This window comes from Marmota flaviventris, chromosome 1 (assembly GCF_047511675.1).
Source record: "Marmota flaviventris isolate mMarFla1 chromosome 1, mMarFla1.hap1, whole genome shotgun sequence".
NCBI lineage: Eukaryota > Metazoa > Chordata > Mammalia > Rodentia > Sciuridae > Marmota > Marmota flaviventris.
This window is the reverse complement of record NC_092498.1, coordinates 138,566,873-138,593,300: the sequence shown is the minus strand read 5'-3', so window position 1 is coordinate 138,593,300 and position 26,428 is coordinate 138,566,873. Positions and strand designations below refer to the sequence as shown.

Below are 26,428 nucleotides of genomic sequence, written 5' to 3'. Positions count from 1 at the left end.
CCCAGCCCCAGCTCCAGCCCTAGCCCCAGCCCCAGCATGACTGGTTGGTAGACTGGGCAAGAGACTTGATCTCTGGGTCCTGGCATAAAATGGCCATGTGACTACCCCCACCCCAGTTAGGACTATTAAGCTGCAGCCCCAGCAATGGACAGAGACCAACTAAAGGAAAAAAGGAATGGAGTGGGAAGGTTCTCCCAGGCTCTCAAACTAAACAGGAAGGTGAGAGAATGAGGCTCATAAATGGGCAAGAATCGGGCCACCTATAGGATCTCACTAGGATGGGATACCTGGCAGCCCTGCTGGGACTCCACTCCTGTAGAATGAGTAAGCCCCAACTGTTTTCCATCTTGAAAACCCTGCTCCCACTGGAAATTTCAGGAGGGAGCCTGGCTGGCTTGGCCTGGCTCATGTGCCCACTCCTTGTCAGGGAGCTGGGCTGGTATCTTGACTGACAGCTCTGCCAGACTATCCCCAATGGGGAGGAGGATTGCCCCTAGGTAAAACTGGGTGCTGATATCAATAGAAGATGGGACAGGATCAGGCAGCCACACCCAGCCAACACCACCTCCCTGGGTTGTGAAGATGAAATGAGGCGACACAGACTCTAAGGGGCTGACAGAGAAGCTGGCAGGGGGCCGTGAACCCTGGAGGTTGTGGACGTGACCATTTGCGCTGCTTGTTCCCATAGGGAGGCCCCCGGGGCCCGCTCTCCAGGCCGCCAGGCCATGTGCTTCCAGAAACACTATGTGCATGAGTTAATTAGCTCAGAGTGTAATGACCGAAGATAAAAAGGGCAGATGAACTAGAACAAGGAAAGAAGAGGGGCAGGCAGGGAGAAGTGGGAAGCGAGGATCCTGAGAAGAGGCAGGCAGCCTCCTGTGCCGCCAGGCCTGCCTTCCCTTGGCTGCTCCTCCATGTTCCTGGCCATGTTGTCAGCTGCCTACCTAATGTCCTCTGCTGTTTCGGAGCCCAGGGTTGGCTTTGGTGGCTAACACTCAGATGTCCTCTGAGTAAAACATCCTGGGACCCTTAACCAGGGACGGGTCAGACAAAGTATGGTGCACCCACACTACAGAGCCCTTGGAGGTCGATCTCTGTGTTTCCGTGTGAGTAAATGGGAAAAGACTGGAATGTATAAAACGATTTTATTACAACATAGGAATAATCATGAGTCAGTATATAATAGAAAAAGCTGGGAGCATAGTACACCAAGTCACTGATAGTAATTATCTCAGAGGGCAGAGAATTTTAAAGAACTCTTTACTTTTTATGTTATGTGCTTTTGTCATCTTAGAACTTTCTTTAATTTTGCAATAGGTTTGTAACTACAAAAAAACTCACAGCACAATGCTATCTTTTTAGAAAATTTTTGCATTGTGTTTCTGAAGATCTCAAACAACTTCAAAGCCAACACAATCCAGGGTCAGCCTTGACAAAGAACAGCAATATTTCTGTTTGTCAGCTAAAGTGGCCTCACCTTCATGCAGGACAACACCAAACACAGCTTACAATTGATTGACTGGCCTGGTGACTTTGACATTATGGGTCTTCCAGAGAAACTTTATCACATTTTTTTTGGGGGGGGGGGTACTGGAGATTGAACCCCAGGGTGCTCTACCACTGAGCTATACACCCAGCCTTTTTATTTTTGAGACACGGTTGCCCAGGCTAGCCTTGAACTTGCAATCCTGCTGCTTCAGCCTCCCAAGCCACTGTGCTCATTGTTTTAGATCTGCTTGATTCAAACCTGCATAACAGAAGCCCACTTGCCTGGCTTTCTAAGCTGCAACCAGAATTATTCTTTCACACCTAAGGTCTCAGCTTGTGAAGGGGTCACCCAGCAAAAGCATGGGACCAAAACTGAATAATCTGGAGCTGGCTCTTTCTGATGATGATGGAGAGCCAAGGTAATTCAACTCAGCCCTCCTGTCTCTTCCCCACCCGGGAAGGGCACAGATGAGGGTCTGCCATGTGAACAAGGCCTAGGCAATTCTCCTTCCGCAGGCTGCCTCACCTTGAGATCTTCTATCAGCGGGGAAGGGCTCCATCTATCCGCTGAGGCCTGGTGTCTCTGCAGTTCTGGCTCCACGGGGTATACACGCTGCTCCATAAACCTCTGCAACCGGTCATACAGCTCTCTGACCGGTGAAGAGAGGCCCTCTGGAGAGATGACCAGAGCTGTCTTTGAGGCATGAGCTGGGGAAGCTCCTGGAACAGAGCTGTAACTCCTTCTGCCCTTGGGGCTCAGCAGGGACTGTGAGCCAGCCCACATGTGGTAGGACCTTCTTAATGGTTTGGAGGCTGGCATCTCTTTGAAAACCCGGAACCCTTCTTTGACTGCAAAATCCCATGCCAGATTAGCTACAAATTCAGCCAGCTTTCCACTTTGTTCAGCAGTTGCTGAGCTTGCTTGACCTAGGCAGAACAGAAGAAAAGCAGTGATTACTCCCAGATGGCCCTTCAACAATAACGTTGACATATGGCGCTGAGGTTATTCTATCAGCAGCAGCCAGCACTGGCGGAGCGCTTGCTCCCACCAGGCATTGCAAATGTTACTGGCAGCCCAGCCAGGGACCCTCCCTGGATCCCCAATTTGGCTGTCCACACAAAAGATAAACAAACAACGTAAAAAGGGAAAATAAATTGAATGCAGTTTGATCAAACTTGAGTAGAAGTAGTGGAACTGTTTCTCCCTAGTTTATAGAAATGTTTACATTTTTTTTTTTGACACCAGTGATTGAACCCAAGGGTGCTTAACCACTGAGCAACATCCCCAGAACTTTTTATTTTTTTAATTTTGAGATGGGGGTCTCACTAGGTTGCCTACAGCCTCGCTAAATTGCTGAGGTTGGCTTCAAACCTGCGATCCTCTTTCCTCAACCTCCCAAGCTGCTGGGATTATAGGTGTGCACCACCACACCAGCTGGGAAGTGTTTACAATTTAAAGAAACAAATATCAGGAGATGCAAGCATGTAGATTTAGCAAGCTTGTACTAGCCGGAAAACATGTCAATTTCAGCTTCCTTGTGCCCACCTAGGTCAGGGGTAATCTTTTCGTTTCCATTCTCAGTATGAGGAAATTCAGGAGCTAGAAAAATTCAGAACTTTTAATTTCAGAGAGGTTGTTTCACTAGTAATAATTTATGCTCACCCAATTCCCAAGGCATGAATTCATGCTTTGGGGACAAGGACACTGAATCTTAGAGGAGGCAGTGGCTTGCTCAAGTTTTAGGTTGAACTCAGGTCTGCCATCCCTTGCTCTTTACCTCTTCATTTCCTAAAGAAACTAAATTCAATCAGTAACATCTCCCCAGCCACTTCTGCTGCAGCATTGGGCCATAAGAGATCCTGCATTACTGCTGAGCACCTCTGCTAGGGGACTGACAGAGTGTCACAGCTGACCGCAGGAATGACTGGTTCTAGGCAGCCAGCCCTTTGGGTTAACAATCAGCGCCAGAACCTCAGAGCTCACTCCTTTTTTAATATGCACATCAACACTTTTATTAATGATTTCTCTCCTTATTCGTAAAAAATGAAGGCATAATGCACATGCACCTCCTTAGTGCACAACTCTTGAATTGTGACGAACTCACAGTGGGGTGACCTCCACTGCCATCAAGAAACAGAAAACTTCCATCCCCCTAAGCTTCCCCAGTGTCCCTGCACCCTTTCCCCAGCCCTTGGCCTCTAGTCTGTTTTCTAGGACATCACCCGAGGACACACATGGCCCCTCCACTCAGTGCCGCTTAGGAGACCCACCGTGCTATTGTGTGTACACTGTTCTTCAGTGAGCTTTTTTTTTCTTCTCCTTTGTTTCAATAACTGGCTGTCCTATCTTATTATGAGCATTCCACGTCCCCAAAAGACTGTTTCCCTCATTCCCTTTGTATCAATAAGTGGCTCTTCACAGAGGCCTATTTACTTTTGGCTTCTGAGTCAATGGGTTGTTCTCAAAAGAACCACTTCCTGGCAGGTTTGGTGTTCACTGTCCCTGAGTTATGAACCACATTCTTTCCTCCGCAGCAGAACACGTAGCCCACTGAGCCTCACAGGTCCTTACTGAGACCCTTCTGGGTGCTAGGAGTGAACCTAGGCCCTAGGAATCAGTCAAGAAGCAGCAGCCCCTTCCTTGAGCTGCAGGCCCATAGGAAGGACCCATGGTCAGAGGCTGCATCTCTCCTCTCCACTCAGCTTGACACGGCACACTGTGGGGAAAGATGCTCCCCTCAGTCCACTATTACAGGTGATTTTCATTTTCTATTAGAGCACAAAGTGCACTCCCAGTCTCCTTCTGTGTATATGGATCTCACTGCAGGATGCTACTGCTTTGTCTGGGGGAGGCATTAAATGAACTTGGGGTGAATGAGGCCAGGGCTTCCGGTTCATTTTCCCAAATGTAATCCCAGCAGAAGAGACCACGTCACCAACATCCACCTAAGCTGCAGCCTTGAGCACTTTTTTCTTTCTAGATTTTTAGCAGCCATCTAGAAGAAATTCAAACTTCTGCACCCACTTATTAAGGAAGCAGGTGACATGTAGGTGGGCTGTGTGGACTGAATCTTGTGGTCACTCTCCTGCTCTTCAATCTAACGATGATCTGATATCCCCAGGAAATGAGGGCAGGAAGAGAGAGAAAGAGAGAGAATATGCCTTTGAAACAAATAATTCCTCCCCAAATTTCAATTTTCCAGGGCAGCAACACATACAACTGTTCAAACAAAAATGACTTTAACAATTACAGAAGACAAATGGACAGAAATGATAGTTGTGTTCATATAGTTGGGATCCCCCACTCCACCGAATGACTTTTATCCATTCTTTCAAAACACAGATTTCACCAGGCACGGTGACACACGCCTGTAATCCCAGCAGTTTGTGAGGCGGAGGCAGGAGGATCATGAGTTCAAAGCCAACCTCAGCAAAAAGTGAGATGCTAAGCAATTCATTGAGACCATGTCTCTAAATAAAATATGAAAAATAGGGCTGAGGATGTGGCTCAGTGGTCGAGTGCCCCTCAGTTCAAACCGTGGTACAAAAAACCAAAACAAAACAAAAACAAAAATCATGGATTTTGCCAGTTTTATGTGAGGAAACTAAGCCACTTCCTCAGTGTGTCTGGGTTGATTCCCAGTGAGAGGGGAGGGAGAGTACGATTAGGCTCAGAGGATTACAGGCCTAGAACAGCCCTCTATGTGTGCTGGCAGACAAGCAGGTCTGCTTGAAGTCACAACTATGGTTCATAGGATCTTGGAAATGTGGCAGCTTGAGGCCAAGTCAGTGATCTCATATATATATATATATATATATATATATATATATATATATATATATATATATATATTTTTTTTTTTTTAAGTACTGGGGATCAAACCCTGGACTTCTTACATGCTAGGTAAATGTTCTACCCAGGGGCTACACCCCTAGCCCTTTTTTTTTGAAAGGCTGTTCTCAAACCTGTGATCTTGCTTCATCCTCCTGAGCAGCTGGAATTACAGGCTTGCAACACCATGCCCGGCTAAAATGGGAAATTCTTTGTGGGCAAAATCTATGTAGTTCTCCCAAGGCCCTGGAGTAGAGTCAGAGAAAACCTGGCAGCTGGCAAGGAAATGTCAATAGGGGGTCAGGCCTGTTCATCCCCAGAGGAATCAGCAGTTCTGTTTCAGTAAATGTTTTGGGTTGGCTCTTTTGAAAAACCAAAATAAAAATGGGGAGTGGTGCTTAGAACAATTTCCAAGGGAGAGAAAAGTATCACTTCTAAGGATTCCTGCCTACCTTTCCCGGCACACTGTTTTGCTCATGACTTTGGACAACCTGGCACAGTGCTGGCACAGAGAGGCTCAGAGTTGTGAATGGATGAATGACTATTTGCTCTTCTGCGGCTGCCCCTCTCAGAAGACTCTGGCAAGCCTGGCTGAAAGCAGTGTGCTGCCAGCAGCTTGTCACTGTCCAGGAAGCTGAGAACGTGCCCTCGTACTGGCAACCCTGCTGATAGGTTACTTTTGTTTGTTACTCCTGCCTTTTATTTTTGACTCTTAATTTTGAGAAATTTCAAAGATACACAAGAACAGACAGAACAGTATAAGGAACTTAAAAGTATCTCTCACTTGCCTCCAACAACTGTCTCGACAATCTGGTTCATTCCCTCCTATTCCAACCCCAGTGTCCTGGATTTTTCTCAAGCAAATCCCAAACAATGGATTATTTCATCTATAAATATTTCATTTATGTCTAAAGACAAAGACTTTTAAAAACACACAATATCATTATGTACTTATAAGATAGCTAACTAGGCCAGGTGCAGTGGTATGTACCTCTAGTCCTAGGTACTTGGGAGGCTGAGGCAGGAGCAACACTTAATCCCAAGAGTTTGGGGCCACTGGGCAATATAATGAGACCCCACTGCTTAAAAAGTAAAATCTAAGCTGGGTATGGTGGCATACTCCTGAAATCCTGTGACTTGAGAGGCTGAGGCAGGAGGATCACAAATTCCAAGCCAGCCTCAGCAACTTAGTGAGGCCATTAGCAACTTAGTGAGAGGCTGACTCAAGTAAAAAAAAAAAAAAAAAAGGCCTAGACAGTCCTTTGTTAAATAATAACAAAAAATAAAGTCTAAGGAGTGTAGCTCAGAGGTGGAAGCCTTACCCAGCATACGCAACGCCCAAAGGTTTGATCACTAGCACAGAAAAAAAAAGAGAGACAGAATGAGAAAGAGTAAGAAAATTTAAAATCTATAATAACTTTATATTAGAAGCAAGGTTAAAGAAAATATTAGCGAGGCATGGTGGTGCACACCTATAATCCCAGTAGTTTGGCAGGCTGAGGCAGGAGGATTGCAAGTTCAAAGCCAGCCTCAGCAACTTAATAAGGCCCTAAGCAACTTAGTGAGACCCTGTTTCAATACTGGAAAAAAAAAGGAGGAGTGGGGACATGGCTCAGTGGTTAAGTGTCCCTGGGTTCAAACCCCAGTACCAAACAAATTAAAATATGTTAAATTATATATTATTATAATATATGTAATTATACTTTAAAAAAAATATATATATATATATTTAATGACGAATGATTGAATTAACTCAATCTTATGAAATTCTGGTCAAACTTGTCCCCCAAAGCCTCTGTGGTTGAGAAAGAGCTGTGTTGGCTGAGACTCCTCCCATTACCTGTGAGTGACCTCTTGTAGACACCCTGCAGGATTGCTGCCACGCGGAAGAAAGAGAAGGCCATATAGAAGTTCCAGCAGTCCACAGGAGGGGTCCCCATGTGATGACAGTACATCCTGAAGTACTCCTCTGCAGTGGGGATTCCCAGCTGAGTCAAGTCACAGCCACTGACACCTGAGGGGAAAGATCCCCGTTCCTGGGTGGTTAGTGCCTTCACTCCCCTGTGGTCAGCAGGGTTTAATCCTGAAAATCACTGTCTCTTCAAAGTTAGTACCACAACTAGCTCAAGACTTCAATGGCTCCTCCTCCTCCAGGAATCCATGCAGGGAACTAATGGATTTCAGAATAAATTAGCAGAAAAGGAAGAAATGGGGCCTCTGATTCTACTGGGACTACAGTTCATGGCGGACGTGTATTATTCTCAACTAGTCATTTGACTAAAATGGCATTGAAAAGCAATCACACCAACTATGAAACAGATAACTACAAGTTAAGAAATTCACTGATTTATGTCATTTGTGATATGTTGGTGATTTAGATGTATGCAATATATTCTGTTCCTAGGACTTGCTCCTATGAGTGTAACATATATAAGCAAAGACGTTACTACAGAGATGTTCCCTGCCTTTTTGTGGGAGTGGGGTTGGGAAGAAGAAATATAAAAAAATTGGAAACATTAAGTAGCCCAACAGGAATTAAATTAAATGTCTTTTAAGTTAATTCTATTGATAAAATCCAATGCTATCACTAAAAATTAAGCTATCAAAAATACTTAATGGCATGCAAACATGTCCAAAGTATACAATTAAGTGTAAAAAAGCAGGTCCATTGGACACGGTAGTGCATGCCTGTAATCCCAGCAACAGGAGGCTGAGGCAGGAGGATAGCAAATTTGAGACCAGCCTCAGCAACTTAGCAAGACCTTGTCTCAAGAAATAAATTAGATAGATAAATAAGGTCCCAGGGATGCAGCTCAGCTGTAGGGCACCCCTGGGTTCAATCCCTAGTACTGAAAAAAAAAATTCCATAGAAGTCAGCTGTATGAAAGCACAAGCAGTGCTCTGTGGGTGTCCCTGTCACTTAACACGCATCTTACACTCATTCTCCCCCAAATGTGATAGGAATGCATTCCAGTGGTGTTTTTTACGCAAGCCACCAGGTCCACACTTCGATGGCTCGCCTCAGCCAAGGAAGCTCCCAAAAGCTGGAGCCGGTCCACCCCATCTGCCCACAGCAGCAGATCCTACCTCTCAGTATGGGGAAACTGGGTGGCAAATAGTGAGCGAGGCAGCTGTAGGCCACGTCGGCAAGGGGGTCGCCTAAGGTAGAAAGCTCCCAGTCAAGGACAGCAAGCACCTCTGGCTTGTCTGGATGAAACAACAAGTTGTCGAGCCTGAAAAGCCACAGATGGGATGGACAGACAGTCAGAAGATCCCTGACCTGGTATATTCTGGGCCAGAAAAAGTCCAGGCTTGTTCCCCACCTTCCCTGCTCTTTCTGTGTCGAGCCAGAGCTGCCCTCTGGGGGCTCCCTGTTTTTGTGGCTTCCAGCCAATGAGAAGTGGGCCCAGTGGCTCAGGTGGCTGAGACAGGAGAATCATCAGTTCAAAGCCAGCATCGGCAATGGCAAAGCACTAAGCAACTCAGGGAGACCCTGTCTCTAAATAAAATACAAAATAGGGCTGGGGATGTGGCTAAGTGGTCGAGTGCCATTGAATTCAAAACCCAGTACCAAAAAAAAAAAAAAAAGAAGAAGAAGAAATGGTCCTGCCACCTCATTCCCCAGTCCATCCCTACAGAGAACTGAACAGGGGCTAAGGGCCAGGGCTCAGGCCATTTGGCCCTCTCCACGTAGCTACCCTCTCTGGATTCTGGTAATCATATCCTCTCTGTGATAATTCTAAAACAGGTCAGCAAATTCTTTGACATTCCTGCCACAAAAGGTAGTCTAATTTTTCACCCCTTGAAGCACCTGGCTTTTAACAAATATAAAGTGGGAAGAAGTAAACCTGAAGTACTCCTGGGGCTAGACCAAGGCAGAAAGAGTGATATGCTTCCTCTCATCCCCCACTCTTGGAACACACACCTTTGGATCCCTGCACTGCCAGATACAAAGTCCAGCTACCCAGCAATCACCAGCCTGGGGTGAAACCACAGGGACAGAGAGCAGCTCAGAAGCCCAGCACAGGTCAGCATGCAGATGACTCCAGGTCCTGCTGAGAGCCACCCCCAGACACCTGTCCCCAGACCACAGATGAGTGCACAAACTAATTCCTGTTACCACTTCCATCCACTTGGCTTTGCAGCAGTGTGTATGCCACAGTAGCAGTTGGAGCACATTGGCCCTGCAGACCCAAGGTAGTTCAGACTCTGCACCGTGGCCATCCCAGGGTTCCAAGCTTAGTGGTTCCTGTACCATGCTGCACCCGTGCTAAATGCCTCAAATGGCCTGAGTCATCTGGTTTCCTACCAGGGATCTAATGTATGTTTTATTTTTATTTTTTTTAGTTGTTGATGGACCTTTATCTTATTCATCTATCATTTATATGTGGTGCTGAGAATTGATGTGAGGCAAGAGCTCTACCACTGAGCCCCAACCCCAGCCCTAATGTATGCTTCATTTAAAAGATAAAGTCATTACCAAACATGCAGAACAATAAGGAATGATAAACAAAATCCAGGTGCCCATCTTCCAGAGTTAACAGATGTTATATCTACTTCTTTGTTGTATTTCCTTCAAATTTTTAAAACATGAAACATAAGGCTCCCTCCCTTAGCTCCCCACCATTCTCAAAGAGAACTGTCATCTTGAAGTTGGTATGTATGAATTTGAGATATTTCAATATTTCTCTTAGCTATGCCTGAACCTATAAGTCATACCTGGCATTCTTTCAAGCCTTTTAATTTGCATGTGATATCACACTGTATTTTTTCTATCCAGCATTATCTTCTTGAATTTACTTGTGATGATTTATGTGTGATTAATTAAATTAGTTTATTTACTGAACTCTAATATACCACCAAACCATGGTTTATCATGTGTTACAATTACAAGCATGAGCAAAATGTAATGCTTTTGCTGAGCCTCCTAGTACACAGGCGCAAATACTCCTCTAGAAGAGGAATTACAGCTTGTGGCCTTGTCCCCATCTTCTACATTACTGGCTATTTTCAAAGTAATTGCACCAGTTTATGCTCCCACTAGCACCTGTTCCGAACAAGAAATGTTCTTCCACCTACCAACAGATAGAAATATGTGTAAGTGTTCATCAGTAAGTGTCAGCATGCTCTCTGAAATAACAGGATGCCTTTCTGGAAAGTGTCATCATAAATGACCCTCACCGGGGGCTGGGGATGTGGCTCAAGCCGTAGCGCGCTCGCCTGGCATGCGTGCGGCCCGGGTTCGATCCTCAGCACCACATACAAATAAAGATGTTGTGTCCGCAGAGAACTAAAAAATAAATATTAAAATTCTCTCTCTCTCTCTCTCTCTCTCACCCTCTTTAAAAAAATAAAAAAATTAAAATTATAAATGACCCTCATCGGATTGGGGCTGGGGCTCAATGATAGCACACTTGCCTCGCATGTGTGAGGCACTGGGTTCGATTCTCAGCACCATGTATATAAATAAATAAAGATCTATCAACAACTAAAAAAATATATTTAAAAAAAGGACCCTCATACTTCACTCCAGCTAAGGAAGGTGGTTCTCAGACCACCACTGGATGTCTCCCGCCTGCTGCTGCACTTAAATCATATTGGTGGGGGCTGGGGCTGTAGCCCAGTGGTAGAGCACTTGCCTAGCATGTGTGAGGCACTGGATTCCATCCTCAGCACCACATTAAAAAATAAAATAAAATAAAGTTATTTTAAAAAGTACCATTATGGGGCTGAGGTTGTGGCTCAGCAGTGGAGCGCTTGCCTAGCACAGGCGAGGCCTTGGGTTCTATCCTCAGCACCACATTAAAAAAAATTAGAAAAATAAAGGCATTGTGTCCAACTGCAACTAAAAAATAAATATTTAGGGAAAAAAAAGGACCATTTAAAAATAAGTAAATCAGGGCTGGGGCTGTAGATCAGTGGTAGAGCACTTGCCTAGCATGTGTGAAGCACTGGGTTCGATCCTTAGCACCACATAAAAATAAAGGCATTCTGTACATCTACAACTACAAAAAAAAAAAAAGTTTTTAAAAAAGCAAATCACATTTGTGAACATTTGAAATGCAAAGAGAGTTAAAGGCAAGGTCCATGGGGCTGTTGTGGGCTAGTGGCACTTTTCCCCACCAAAAGGGATAGGTTGCATCATTGGCAAGAAGTGTGCCATATGGCAAGGTGCCACTTGCCATCCTAAGTGGAGGAAGAAGACAGAAAAGGGGGTCAACAGCAACTCAGTTCAAGCTCAAGGCGATATGAGGACATTATTTGGTCCAGTCCGTCAGAGACACATGCAAGAGCAAACAGACCCTATTCCTATGGATGACCCTGTGATGTAGACAAAGCTCAGCTTCTACTCAGATCCAGGGGATCACCAAGGGTGGCTAAAGAAAGGAGTCAAAAGTAAATGACACAGGTCCAGCAGGCCAAGAACGGCCAATCTGACATGGAAAGTGAGGTAATGTCTTTATATTTAGCCTATCTAGCCTTGTTCAAAACAGGCACAAAGGTGCTTAGGGTGTGGCTTGGGGTAAAGTTCATGCTTAGTATGAATGAAGCCCTCCCTGAGTTTTATCCCCCCAAAATAAATAAGTAAAATATGAGGCACAACTTCCCAGGAAGGGAAAGAAAATTACCAAATGGATCAGGGGCCCAAATAAGACATGTGTATCAAAATCAGGTTTGCAGGTGCTGCTGGGAAACAGAAAACTACCAAGTGCCTCAAGGGCTGTGTTGGCAGCAGAGACAGTAATCAGAGCTGGACACACATCCAGATGCAAGGTACACTCGACTTACAGTGCCAGCCAGGCGACAGGCATGGAGTGTACCCCAAGGCACTACATCACTCCCTTTCCTCCTCTCCCTCCACACCCAGGTGAATGTCCATCCCTACCTCATGGGAGGCAAGAGGCACCTTTGCCCTGCTTGACCTTACAGCAGCGATTCTCCTCTCAAAGTGATGCTGTCCACTTGGGGCTCATGGGACTTTGTCTGTAGGCATTTTTTGGTGGCTACAACTTGGTGGGGGAAGTGCTACTGGCATCTAGCAAGGAGAAGCCAGAGATGATGCTTGCTATTCTACAATGTAGAGCAGCCCCCACCCCCACAAAGGAATGCTCAACCCAAAATGTCACAATGTAAGGCTGAGAAATCCTGCCTTAAAAGGGAGGAACTGGGGCTGTAGCTCGGTGGCAGAGTGCTTGCCTAGCACTTGTAAGGCACTGGGTTTGATCCTTGACACCACATTAAAAAATAAAATTAAATTAAATTCTGTCCATCTATAACTACAAAAAAATTTTTTAAAAGGGGAAGGAACTCTGTTACAGGAATAGTTATCATCCATGGACTGGGCTAAGACCAATTGCTCCATTTCCCCCTTCCAGTGCCCTGCCCATCACTTTTCACATCTAATATTCACACCCCTGGCAACAGTGTCTACCTGAAGTCCCCATGCACCACTGTGGTCCTCTGTTGGCTGGGAAGATGGACAGGCAGCCATTGGATGAGCCTCTCCATCGATGGGATGGTGCTGGTTTCTGCAGCTCGGTACTGCTTAGTCCAGGTTTGCACCTGGCGAGGAAGGTAGTCCCCTAAGAGAAAGAAGATCAGAATGTGGTGTGCCATTTCAATAACCACCAAAGGTTTTGAAAATTATCCAATGCAATGAATCCCTTGGAAATGCTCTGCGGCCATGGCGTCTCTGAACACCTTCCTATGACTGGAGAATTTGCCACATGATGCTCCTGCTGCTCTACTTGGAAACCACCAGCCATTCTGGCTGGTTCAGGGTAGTCTGGGCACTGTTCCCTGGCACATGGCCTCCAAGCCTGATCCCCAGCCCTCTTTGAGATCTTGTGCATTTTCTAATAGCCTTTAAATGACAGTGGGTAGGTGACTTAAGAGCAGAAACTCTAGAGCCAGACTGCCAGAGCTAAATCTCAGGTCTGCCATCTACTAGCTGTGTGATCTCAGGACAGTTCTTAACCTTTCTGTACCTTACTTCCCTTATCTTGAGATGGTTCTCGTAGAGCTTTTGGGAACATAAAATATATAAGTCCTCTGGGTACAGTGGCGTGTGCCTATGATCTCAGATACTGAGGCAAAAGGATCACTCCAGCCTATGAGTTCAAGGCCAGCCTGGGCAACACAACAAGACCTCATCTCAAAAAAAAAAAAAAAAATAGAGAGAAAGAAAAATAAAACTTGATAGTATCAAATGCTGGCAAGAATGAGAAGAAACTGGAATTCTCATACATAAAAATAAGTAGATGGGCTGGGGTTACGGCTCAGTGGCAGAGCACTTCCCTAGCACATGTGAGGCACTGGGTTCATATTCTGGCACCACATAAAAATAAACAAACAAAATAAAGGTATCGTGTCCATCTACGACTAAAAAAAATTTTTTTTTAAAAAAGCAGAGGGCTAGGGTTATGGCTCAGTGGTAGAGTACTTGCCTAGCACCTGCGAGGCCCTAGGTTCAATCCTTAGCATCACATAAAAATAAGTAAATAAAGGTATTGTGTTCAACTACAACTAAAATAAAATAATCTGGAACAAGACAGGGATGCCCTCTCTCACCACTTCTGTTCAACATAGTTCTCGAAACACTGGCCAGAGCAATTAGACAGACGAAAGAAATTAAAGGCATCAAAATAGGAAAAGAAGAACTTAAATTATCACTATTTGCAGATGACATGATTCTATACCTAGCAGACCCAAAAGGGTCTACAAAGAAACTATTAGAGCTAATAAATGAATTCAGCAAAGTGGCAGGATATAAAATCAACACACATAAATCAAAGGCATTCCTGTATATCAGCGACAAATCCTCTGAAATGGAAATGAGGACAACCACTCCATTCACAATATCTTCAAAAAAAATAAAATACTTGGGAATCAACCTAACAAAAGAGGTGAAAGACTTATACAATGAAAACTACAGAACCCTAAAGAGAGAAATAGAAGAAGATCTTAGAAGATGGAAAAATATACCCTGTTCATGGATAGGCAGAACTAACATCATCAAAATGGCGATATTACCAAAAGTTCTCTATAGGTTTAATGCAATGCCAATCAAAATCCCAACGGCATTTCTTGTAGAAATAGAGAAAGCAATCATGAAATTCATATGGAAAAATAAATGACCCAGAATAGCAAAAACAACTCTAAGCAGGAAGTGTGAATCAGGCGGTATAGCGATACCAGACTTCAAACTATACTACAGAGCAATAGTAACAAAAACAGCATGGTACTGGTACCAAAACAGGCGGGTGGACCAATGGTACAGAATAGAGGACACAGAAACCAATCCACAAAACTACAACTATCTTATATTTGATAAAGGGGCTAAAAGCATGCAATGGAGGAAGGATAGCATCTTCAACAAATGGTGCTGGGAAAACTGGAAATCCATATGCAACAAAATGAAACTGAATCCCTTTCTCTCGCCATGCACAAAAGTGAATTCAAAATGGATCAAGGAGCTTGATATCAAATCAGAGACGCGCCGTCTGATAGAAGAAAAAGTTGGCTACGATCTACATACTGTGGGGTCGGGCTCCAAATTCCTCAATAGGACACCCATAGCACAAAAGTTAATAACTAGAATCAACAAATGGGACTTACTTAAACTAAAAAGTTTTTTCTCAGCAAAAGAAACAATAAGAGAGGTAAATAGAGAGCCTACATCCTGGGAACAAATCTTTACTCCTCACACTTCAGATAGAGCCCTAATATCCAGAGTATACAAAGAACTCAAAAAATTAGACAATAAGAGAACAAACAACCCAATCAACAAATGGGCCAAGGACCTGAACAGACACTTCTCAGAGGAGGACATACAATCAATCAACAAGTACATGAAAAAATGCTCACCCTCTCTAGCAGTCAGAGAAATGCAAATCAAAACCACCCTAAGATACCATCTCACTCCAGTTAGATTGGCAGCCATTAGGAAGTCAAACAACAACAAGTGCTGGCGAGGATGTGGGGAAAAGGGTACACTTGTACATTGCTGGTGGGACTGCAAATTGGTGCAGCCAATTTGGAAAGCAGTATGGAGATTTCTTGGAAAGCTGGGAATGGAGCCACCATTTGACCCAGCTATTCCCCTTCTCGGTCTATTCCCTAAAGACCTAAAAAGAGCATGCTACAGGGACACTGCTACATCGATGTTCATAGCAGCACAATTCACAATAGCAAGACTGTGGAACCAACCTAGATGCCCTTCAGTAGATGAATGGATAAAAAAAATGTGGCATTTATACACAATGGAGTATTACTCTGCATTAAAAAATGACAAAATCATAGAATTTACAGGGAAATGGATGGCATTAGAGCAGATTATGCTAAGTGAAGCTAGCCAATCCCTAAAAAACAAATGCCAAATGTCTTCTTTGATATAAGGAGAGTAACTAAGAACAGAGTAGGGTCGAAGAGCATGAGAAGAAGATTAACATTAAACAGGGATGAGAGGTGGGAGGGAAAGGGAGAGAGAAGGGAAATTGCATGGAAATGGAAGGAGACCCTCAGAGTTATACAAAAGTACATACAAGAGGAAGTGAGGGGAAAGGGAAAAATAATACAAGGGGGACAAATGAATGTCAGTAGAGGGGGCAGAGAGAGAAGAGGGGAGGGGAGGGGAGGGGAGGGGAGGGGAGGGGGATAGTAGAGGATAGGAAAGGCAGCAGAACACAACAGACACTAGTATGGCAATATGTAAATCAATAGATGTGTAACTGATGTGATTCTGCAATCTGTATATGGGGTAAAAATGGGAGCTCATAACCCACTTGAATCAAAGTGTGAAATATGATATATCAAGAACTATGTAATGTTTTGAACAGCCAACAATAAAAAATTAAAAAAAATAAAATAAATATTTTTTAAAAAGCAGAAACAAGGGCTGGGGCAGTATGTCAGTGGTAGAGCGCTTGCCTCGCGCATGTGAGGCACTGGGTTTGATCCTCAGCAACACATAAAAATAAATAAAGCAGATATTGTATGTCCACCTAAAACTAAAAAAAATTTTTTTAAAAAGCAGAAACAAAATATACAAATGTAATATCTTGGCATAACGACATTTTAAAAACCTATCCTTGTTAAAAAGATCAACGAAGAAAATAGATGAAAAGGAGAACATGTTGGGTATGGGGGCACACATCTGCAATCCCAGATACTCAGGAGGCAGGAAGATCACAAGTGAGAGGCCAGCCTGGGCAATTTAGTGAGAACCTGTCTCAAAATAAGAAATAAAAAAGGAACTGGGGTGGTGGCCCTGGGGATGTGGCTCAGTGGTACAGCACTTGCCTCACATACACAAGGCCTGGGCTCCATCCCCAGCACTGCAAACAAACAAAAAAAACATGAACCTAAATTTTAAAGTCCTTCTTATGTTCATCAAACACTTGGTTGTTAACAAACCATTCAGATCCATGTGGCACCTGCTTACCTTGCTTCCCATAGTCGTCAAGGCCTGCAGCCTGGAGGTCCACACTGTGAATTTTGCACAAGACTCTGTTCATGGCAGTGTATATGGCTTGCCTCTGGCTGGGCTCCAAGCCTGGTAGAGAGGGGTCTTTGTAGATGAGGCCTGGGCAGTACTCCATCAGATAGAAGGGAGTGCCGATGACACTGGGATGGACAGAGACGAACTTCAGGGACCCAATGCATAATGTGATAGGCTATCAGCCACAACACTGCTCCTACAGTTTCTGTGCACAGACGGGATGTGGATTGCTGGGGAAGAGCTCAGACCCAAAATACTGGACATAAAGGATATATGCATATTTACATACTGCACATTTCCTTTTTCTTTTGAACCTAAGTACAGGTGTTAGAAGTAACTCTTCCCAAACACACCCACATGTGCACACACATGCACACACCTGTTCTTTTAGGCCCATCTGTAGAAGTCATTGGAATGGGCTTAAATGTGATAATACATAAAGCAGCATGGTTGAGAGAGGAGGCTTTGGGGTCATAAAGAACCAGCCTAAGGGCTGGAGTTGTAGCTCAGTGGTAGAGTGCTTGCCTAGCACATGTGAGGCACTGGGTTTGATCCTCAGCACCACATAAAATAAATAAATAAAGATATCATGTCCATATACAACTCAAAAAGAAAAAGAAAAAAGAACCAGACTTAAATCCTACCTCTCTGTACTTTACTAATAGTGTGACCCTGAGAATCTTACTAAACCTCTCTGAAGCTTTGTTGTTGGTAATCTGTAAAACATATCCACTTCCAAGGGTTACTTTAAGGCTTGGCACGGTGGCACACACTTGCAATCCCAGCAACTCAGGAGGCTGAGGCAGGAGGATTGCAAGTTCACAGCCGGCCTGAGCAACCTAGTGAGACTCTGTCTCAAAATAACAATAAAAATGTAGGGCTGCCAGTAGCGCACACACACAAAGGTAGTTCTAAGAACTAAAGGAACAAATAGAGTATCTGGTATGGTATCTGGGTCCAGTGAAGGGTCAATGTGTATCCCTTCTTGTTATTGATGTTATTTTCACCATTATTTAGTGGTCCGAATGGCACATATCCTGCCTGACAGTAGCGCAATAACCCACTGATAGTTCATCAAGCCATTTGTTAATCATTACTAAAAATCAGTTTACTACTCTAAAAAGTAGTTTTGAAAATTTCATCATTTTAAATGTTTGTTCTGATTTGAAAAACTGTCATAAAATATATCCATGGGCTAACTAAGGAAATTTGAACACAGACTAAAAAGATATTAAATAATATTAAAGTACAGCCAGCTCTCTAGATCTATGCGTTTTGCATAAATGGAATTAATCAACTATTGATCAAAATTATTTGGGGGGAAAAATATACATCTATACTGAGTATGTACAGAGTTTTTCCTAGTCACTATTCTCTAGACAATATAGTGTAACAACTGTTTCCATAGCCCTGACGTAGTGTGCCACGTAAATAGTTAGGTGCTATGTAAAATGACATACTATAAGTAACCTAAAGATGAGTTAAAAATAAAAAGAAGATGTGTAGAGGTCATATGCAAACGCCATGCCATTCCACACAAGGCACTTGAGCATCCTCAGATTTTGAGGTCTTCAGGGCATCGTGGAACCAGCCTTTTGAGGATGATTCCTCTCTTATCTCTGGTTGGAAAAAAAGCATTTAAAAAATATTTATTTTATAGTTGTAGTTGGACACAATACCTTTATTTCACTCATTTATTTTTTATGTGGTGCTGAGGATTGAACCCAGGGTCTCACACGTGTGAGACAAGCGCTCTACTGCTGAGCCACAACCCCAGCCCCGAAAGAAAGCATCTTTATTATTTTTTTATAATTAATTCTTCATCTGTACATTTCTTTTTTATTTAAAAAAATTTTTTTAGTTGTAGATGGACACAATATCTTCACTTATTTATTATTTATTTATTTATTTTCGTGGTGCTGGGGATTGAACCCAGGGCCTTTTGCATGTGCAGCAAGCACTCTACCAACTAAGCTATATCCCCAGCCTTTCATTTATTTATTTTTATGTGGTGCCGAGGATCAGATCCAGTGCCTCACATGAGCAAGGTAGGTGCTCTATCATGAGCTACAGCCCCAGCCCCTTAGCATCTTTATTCTTAAGAGATGCATACTATCTACAACTTACTTCAAAAGGTTCAGACAAAAAAACATTCCATACATACAAATAAAAAAAATACATATACACATGCACATACACATATCTACCTCCACATGCAGAGAGCAAATGTGGAAAATTTTAACATTTTAATCTAGATGAAGTATAAATAAGTGGACGTTATTTTTTCTCCTCCCCAATTTTTTTTTTCAAATTTTTCACAATGTAAAAGTTGAGAAAAAAGAGAGACTCAAAAAGCATGTTACAAAGCAGTTTTAAACAGATTGGAAAGACCACAATGAAAATTTTAATTAAAAAAGAGCAACATGAAACAAGATGGATATATATTTTTTAAAAGCTAAAAAAAGCTACTTGCTATCAATCCCCATAAGAGCAGACGTGTCTTCTTCTTTCAGGATAGCTTTAAGATCTGGACTTCTGAGGGAGTCTGCTGCATAGTTTCTTTTTTCTCTGACCCAAAATTTATTTGTATTTAACAGACTGGCATCTGAGTTAGTAAATAGGCTTTCTCTCCTGTAGTCTGAATTTGAAATGGCAAAAATACATTTGAACTTTACCTTGAATCTTCACAGAGGTCAAGAACTCTGGGGACTGGCACTCCAGCTTTTGCAAGGGCTTTCATTATCCTGCAGAACAAATAAAAATGAGCACAACCACTCATTTTCTTGAATTTAGTTTTCTGATTTAAGAAATGGTACACTGGGGATGGGGTGTGGCTCAGTGATTGAGTGCTTGCCTAGCATGTGTGAGGTTCTGGATTCAATCCAGCAACACACACACACACACACACACACACACACACACACACAAATGGGGCTGGGGATGTGGCTCAAGCGGTAGCACGCTCGCCTGGCATGTGCGGGGCGCTGGGTTCGATCCTCAACACCACATAAAAATAAAATAAAGATGTTGTGTCCACCTAAAACTGAAAAAAAAAATTCAAATGACTCAGAAGTAAATAATAAGACTAAAACAATTCTCTGGAAATTTATATTATTGGGATGTGAGCCCCAGGGGGCCCTCCTTCTGGGATACTAAGCCTTTTTCAGGAAAAAAAAAAGAACAAAACAAGTAGAATGAACAGAAACCAATTAGTGAAATTATGGACCTAAATCAAACAAATCAATAATTACCTTAAATTTGATAGGTAAAACATTGCAATAAAAAGACAGAAGTTGCTGAGGTTGTGGCTCAGTGGTAGTGTACTTGCCTGGCATATGTGAGGCACTGGGTTTGATTCTTAGCACCACATATAAATAAATAAAATAAAGGTTTATCAACAACTAAAAAAAAACTTTAAAAAGACAGAAGTTGTCAGGGTGCATAGAAAAGCATAACCTAACTATATGAGGTCTACAAAAGACATACTTGAAACATAAAACATAGGTAGGTTGGAAATGGAAGGATGGAAAGATTAGTACTGTGTAACTGGTAAACACAAGAAAGTGGCATACTTGAATATCAGATGAAATTGATTTTAAGACAAGAGAATTACCAGAGACACGGAGGAACATTTTAGAATGATGCATTGGGAAGACGTTATAGTCCTAAGTGCACACGTGCCTAACAGAACTTCAAACACATAAAATGAAAATGCACAAACCCACACAGCTGAGATTTATCACCCTCTGTCAGTAATCAGATAGGCCAACAAAATCAGGTTTACCTAAAGACACAGATCTGAAAATTATTGACAAACTTGACCCGATTGGCATTTATAGAACATTTGGTCAGCAATTGCAGAACATGTATTATTTTCACATGCTGGTCTGTAAAATAAATCTCAATAAGTTTCAATAAATATTGAAATCATATGGAGTATTTCTCACACTTTGTTAGAATAAAACTAGGAACTTATATCTAGATAAAAACATATATTGCAAAATTAATACATTTATAATTAAACCATGAGATATAGAAGAAATAACAAGAGATATCAGAAAACATTTCAACTGTAATAATAATAATAATAATAATAATGGGTCAGATTTGTAAGATGCACCTAATGAAGTACTTAGAAATAACTTTAAATGCTTTTATTAGAAACGAAGGAAGATTTTAAGTAAATGATCTAAGATTATATCTCAAAAAGCTAAAAATAGGTTGGAGTTGTGGCTCAGTGGTAAAGTGCTTGCCTAGCATGTGTGAGGCACTGGGTTCAATTCTCAGCACCACATATAGATAAATGAATAAAATAAAAGTCCATCAACGTCTAAAAAATTTTTTTAAAAAAAGAAGGTAAAAATAAACCTGGAGTAAGTAGCTATAAAGGAATAAAGAGAAGAAATAAAATGGAATAGAAAAGAGACAACAGGAAAAGTTAACAAAACTAAATAAAAGTTATTTGGAAATATCAAGACAATTGATAAATATCTAGCTAGACTGATTTGAGAGAGATACAAAGTACAGATCAATATCAGAAATGATAAAGAGGGGATATCACCACAGATTCTATACATATTAAAAGGATAATAAAGGAATATTATGAGCAATAACTATGACAACTTAGATTAAGTGAAGAAATTCCTTAGAAATTATAACTAATCAAAACTAAAAAGAGATGAAATGAGATATTTGAATAACTCTGTTTATTAAGTTGAATTAATATTTAAAACTTTCTCCAAAACTCCTAGCTCTAAAGGATCTACTGGTGAATTCCATAAACTATATGAAAATTTTTAATTTTAAAAGAAAGATAATTACCCATAGTCTTATCACCAACTGGCTGCTTTTACTGCCTACCTGGTATCCAGTCCCCTTTTGCTTTTTCAGACTTTTCTTTGGGAAATGTCCTCCCCATTCTCAGTCCACAGGGTCTAAGTGAGACTGAATCAAACCCAGGTTCTAGAGATGGGCACAAGATCAAGACATGACCAGTCTAGTCAATGCACCTCCCAGTCACAGAATAGTCCAGGGATAGACCTCTGACACAAAATGGGCCATGAGTCAGTCTCAGGAGATACGCAGAAACATACACTGGGGTTCTCAAGGAAAGAAAAAACCAGAGATGGAGAGAGAAAGAACATGTGGGCCCTGGTGCCATTATTTGAGCCCTGGACCCAGCCATGGCTGAAAGATTTAAATTATGAAATCAAATGTTTTATCATATCATCCTCCCTATTTTTTTTCTTGAATGCTTAAGTAAAGCTAGGTGGGTTCTGTGCAAGTGAAGAATACTAACAAGCTACCCAAACATGACTATGGTTAACATTTTAAAGTGTTCATTTCCAGTATTTTTTTCCTATGCATGTCTTTAAAAAATGATACACTTGAATTTGTCTTTATTCTCCTAACTTTTGTCATATACATTTTTCTATTATTAAAGCATATTTAATTGGGTATAATAGCAGCATAATCACTAATATTATAGAGCCAGGTGTGATGGCACACGCCTGTAATCCCAGCTACTTAGGAGGCTGAGGCAGGAGTTTGCAAATTCAAGGCCAACCTCAGCAACTTAGTGAGATTCTCAGCAACTCAGTGAGGCTCTGCCTCAAAATAAAATGTAAAAAGGACTGGAGATGTAGCTCAGCAGTAAAGTACTCCTGGGTTCAATCCCCAGTATCACAAATAAATAAATAATAATAATACATAACATTTTTTAAAAAAATTGGGCTATAGAATCCCAGTGTCTGGCTATGCAGCCAGACTCTACCACTCCTTTAACCAGTGTGTGCCCTGTATGTGCCCTTTACCTTTTTACATCTCACTTTTCTCAGCTATAAAGTGGGGATCATGATCACAGCAAATCAGAATTGGGAGAATGCTTTCATTTAAGCATTGCTTATAGCACCTGGTAAGTACTAAACATTCTACAAATGTTAGCTACTCCTATTACTGTTGTAGAAACAAGTAGATATATTGAGGTTTACATAATCATTTCCTGATTATTCTACCCCAAGTGGATTTCAAAGTTTTTATTATTAGAAACAACACTATGGGGGCTAGGGCTATAGCTCAGTGGTAGAACGCCTGCCTTGCACATGTGAGGCACTGGGTTTGATCCTTAGCACCACATATAAATAAATAAATAAATAAATAAAAACACAACACTTATGGGCTTGGGGATGTGGCTCAGTTGGTAGAGTGCTTGCCTCACATGCACAGGGCCCTGGGTTCAATCCCCAGCACCACAAAGAAGAAGAAAAACAAACAAACAAACAAACAAACAACACTATGGTGAGGGTATTCATGCATAAAGATTTTTTTCCTATTTAGAATTAGTCATTTAGGTACCAAAAATTGAAATTATTAAATCTTTTTTAAACTGTATTTATTTATTATTTTATTTTTAAAATTGTAGTTGAATATAATACCTTCATTTCATCCATTCATCTCTGTGTGGTGCTGAGGATCAAACCCAGGGCCTCAAATGTGCTAGGCGAGCGCTCTACCACTGAGCCACAACCCCAACCCAAAATTATTAAATCTTCAAGTATGAATACTCTGAGGCTTTTAATGAATTGTATCATATTATTTTTCAGAATAGTTCAAATCTATAAGCAGGTACTGCATTGTTTTATCTTCAAATATGGTTTATTTTTTAACACAATGGAAATTCCATGCGTGTCTGGATTTTTTTTTTTTAAGTACTGGGTATTGAACCCAGGGGTACTCAACTACTGAGCCACATTCCCAGTCCTTTTTACAGGGTCTCACTGTGTTGCTTAGGGCCTCACTAAATTACTGAGGCTGACTTTGAACTCAGGATCCTCTTGCCTCAGCCTTCTGAGCCGCTGGGATTACAAGTATGTGCTACTGCACCCAGCATGCGTAGATATTTTGAATGTCGTTCTATTACTCCAAAATTCCTTGGTACCTCTGGGATTGGTTAGAGAGAATTTGTGCACAGAAAAGAGAGCAGCAGTTTTACAGCTTGGGCTTCTGTCTACAAACACACACCTGGTATTACATGGGCGCATCTATATAAATGCTTAGAAAGAGCTATAGCTTTTCTCTTCTGAGGAACCCCTAAGCCTTCATAATCATCAGTCAGCAGTCCTCACAACACCTGGACAAGTCATATTCTAAGATCCCAAAAGTGAAGAAGAGAGATAGAAAACAACCTGGAGGTGGAAGGAGGGCGGCCAAGAGTCACATTCTCCTGCATGACTCTGGGACTCCTTTTGTAGAACATAATGGGCTGCCAGTGAGAAGGAAGAACAGGACAGAAAATTTCCAGTCACTCTAGAGCTCTTTCATGGTTTGTATTAATTCTCTAATTGATTTGGAGCTAGATTTGTTTCAAACTTGTTTGTTTAAATGTTCCTCTATGCAAACAATCTATTTTACTTGGGATGGTTATAATATCTTTATTCTCATAAACCTTTTATACTAGAAAATTTTAAACATATACATAACTAGAGCACTTTGGCTAGGAGTGGTGGTTACAATCCCAGCAACTCAGGAGGCCAAGACAGGAGGACCACAAGTTCAAGGCCAAACTTGGCAACTTAGCAAGACCCTCAACAACTTAGCAAGACCCTGTCTCAAAATAAAAATTAAAAATTAAAAGGACTGAGCAAGTAGCTAAGTGGTAAAGCATCCCTTGGTTTAATCCCCAGTCTAAACAAAAAAAAAAGTAGAGTGATTTGTATAATAAACCCTTATGTACCCATCATTCAGCTCTGATGGTTACCAACTCATTGCCATGCTTGTTTTGGCTATAACCCCACTAATGTTCAATTTTCCCCTGGTACTAGGGATTAAACCCAGTGATGCTCTATCTACCACTGAGCCACATACTCAGACCTTTTAATTTTTTTTAAATTTTGAGACAGGGTCTCATTAAGTTGCAGAGCCTGGCCTCAAATTTGTAGCTCTCTGGCCTCAATCTCCCAAGTAACTGAGATTATTTACGGGCATGTACCACCAAACGCAGCTTAATGTGTTGATTTTAAGACTAAAGTTCTTGAGTGGGGCATAGTGGTGCATGCCTGTAACTCAGTGGCTCAGCAGAGGCAGGATGATGGCAAATTCAAGGCCAGCCTCAGCAAATTAGCAAGACCTGTCTCAGTAAATTATGAAAAAGGGTTGGGGATGTGGCTCAGTGGTTAAGTGCCCCTGGGTACAATCTCCAGTACAAAAAAACAAAACAAAATAAAAAAAACACTAATGGTCTTAAAGATTTCAATCTTTCCTTAAAAGTCCTTATGCCAGGAAGGGCAGTATATACCCATAATCCCAGTAACCCAGGAGGCTGAGACAGGAAGATCACAAGTTAAAGGCCAACCTCAGCAATTTAGTGAGGCCCTAAGCAATTTAGTAAGAGCTTGTCTTAAAATAAAAAAATTAGAAAAAATTTTTTGAAGAGCTGGGGATGGAGCTCAGTAGGTAAAACACACCTGGATTAAACAAACCTCTGGTACAGAAGGGAAAAAAAAGGTGCATAAGACAGAACTGGGATGTAAAGTGTTTGTCTAACATGTTCAAAGCCCTGGGTTCAATTCTCAGTGCCACAAAAAAAAGGGCAAGATTAAAAAGTATTTTGACCCTGACATTTTTTTTCTTTTATAGGTTCTAAAAGAGTGTAGCCTCCTACAGATTTGGTTATAGAAAAGAAAAGATAAACTTATAAATAAAATTAGGTACTCAGGGGCTGGGGTTGTGGCTCGGTGGTAGAGCGCTCACCTAGCATGGGTGAGGCACTGGGTTCAAGCCTCAGCACCACATAAAAATAAATAAACAAAATTAAAGGTATTATGTCCGCCTACAACTTAAAAAATATTTTTTAAAAGATTAGGTACTCAGGGGCTAGGGTTATGGCTCAGAGGGAGAGTGCTTGCCTAGCATGTGTGAGGCATTGGGTTCGATTCTCAGCACCACATAAAAATAAAAATATTGTGTCCACCTATAACTAAAAAATAAATATATATTTTTTTAAATTAGGTACTCAGGAGGCTGAGGCAGGAGGATTGCTTGAGCTCAAGAATTAAGGACCACCAGGGCAACATAGCAAGATCTGCCTCAAAACAAAAACAAAACAAAACAAATTAGATTGCATGTCCTTATTTGAAATACGGTGGAGATTCATAGCAGCAGTTGTAAATGTCTTAAAGCTCTCTTATAGAAGCTAATCCATGTTTTAGGGCTGAACTTGTGCATGGTGCCACCCCCACCCTGGCCCCTAAGAATTTACCTGAACTCCCTCTCTATCGCATGGGCAGATGGAAGGAGAGTCCCTGGTGGCTTCTTCCTCAGAACCAGCTGATGACTGGGCAGCCTGATGTAGTAAGTCGGGTTTGACTGCCCGTGATCAAACTGAAGGAGCTCCATTGGGCCTGCGAGTTAGAAAACAGACATTCCAAGAGGATCTGGAGCCCAGGTTTGCACAGATATTGCTTTTCTTCTTTTTTTTTTTTTTTCCTGTTACTGGGGATTAAACCCAAGGGTACTTTACCTCTGGGCTACATCCCCAGCCCTTTCTTAAACTTTTTTTATTGCATTATTTTATTATTTTTTTTTTAGTTGTAGATAGACACAATACCTTT

General features: G+C 41.8%; 1 protein-coding gene and 1 non-coding gene across 6 annotated transcripts in view; one reads left to right on the top strand and one right to left on the bottom strand.

Annotated features, from left to right (window-relative positions):
- Positions 1–26,428, bottom strand: part of Acad10 (acyl-CoA dehydrogenase family member 10) — a 55,588-nt gene that overhangs the window by 8,280 nt on the left and 20,880 nt on the right. For all 5 annotated transcript variants that reach the window (XR_011708639.1, XM_027949204.2, XM_071616894.1 and 2 more), the window contains exons 7-13: positions 26,077–26,218; positions 19,496–19,564; positions 16,764–16,945; positions 12,753–12,903; positions 8,408–8,553; positions 7,161–7,334; positions 2,015–2,415 (exon numbers count right to left, since the gene is read on the bottom strand). Coding sequence is in view for 4 of the 5 variants with exons in the window: in XM_027949204.2 (XP_027805005.2) it covers positions 2,015–2,415; positions 7,161–7,334; positions 8,408–8,553; positions 12,753–12,903; positions 16,764–16,945; positions 19,496–19,564; positions 26,077–26,218 (1,265 nt within the window). In the remaining variant the exon portion in view is untranslated. The remainder of the gene's footprint in view (positions 1–2,014; positions 2,416–7,160; positions 7,335–8,407; positions 8,554–12,752; positions 12,904–16,763; positions 16,946–19,495; positions 19,565–26,076; positions 26,219–26,428) is intronic.
- Trnav-cac (transfer RNA valine (anticodon CAC)) lies at positions 23,001–23,074 on the top strand. The gene has a single exon. It is a non-coding gene; the product is annotated as a tRNA-Val (tRNA).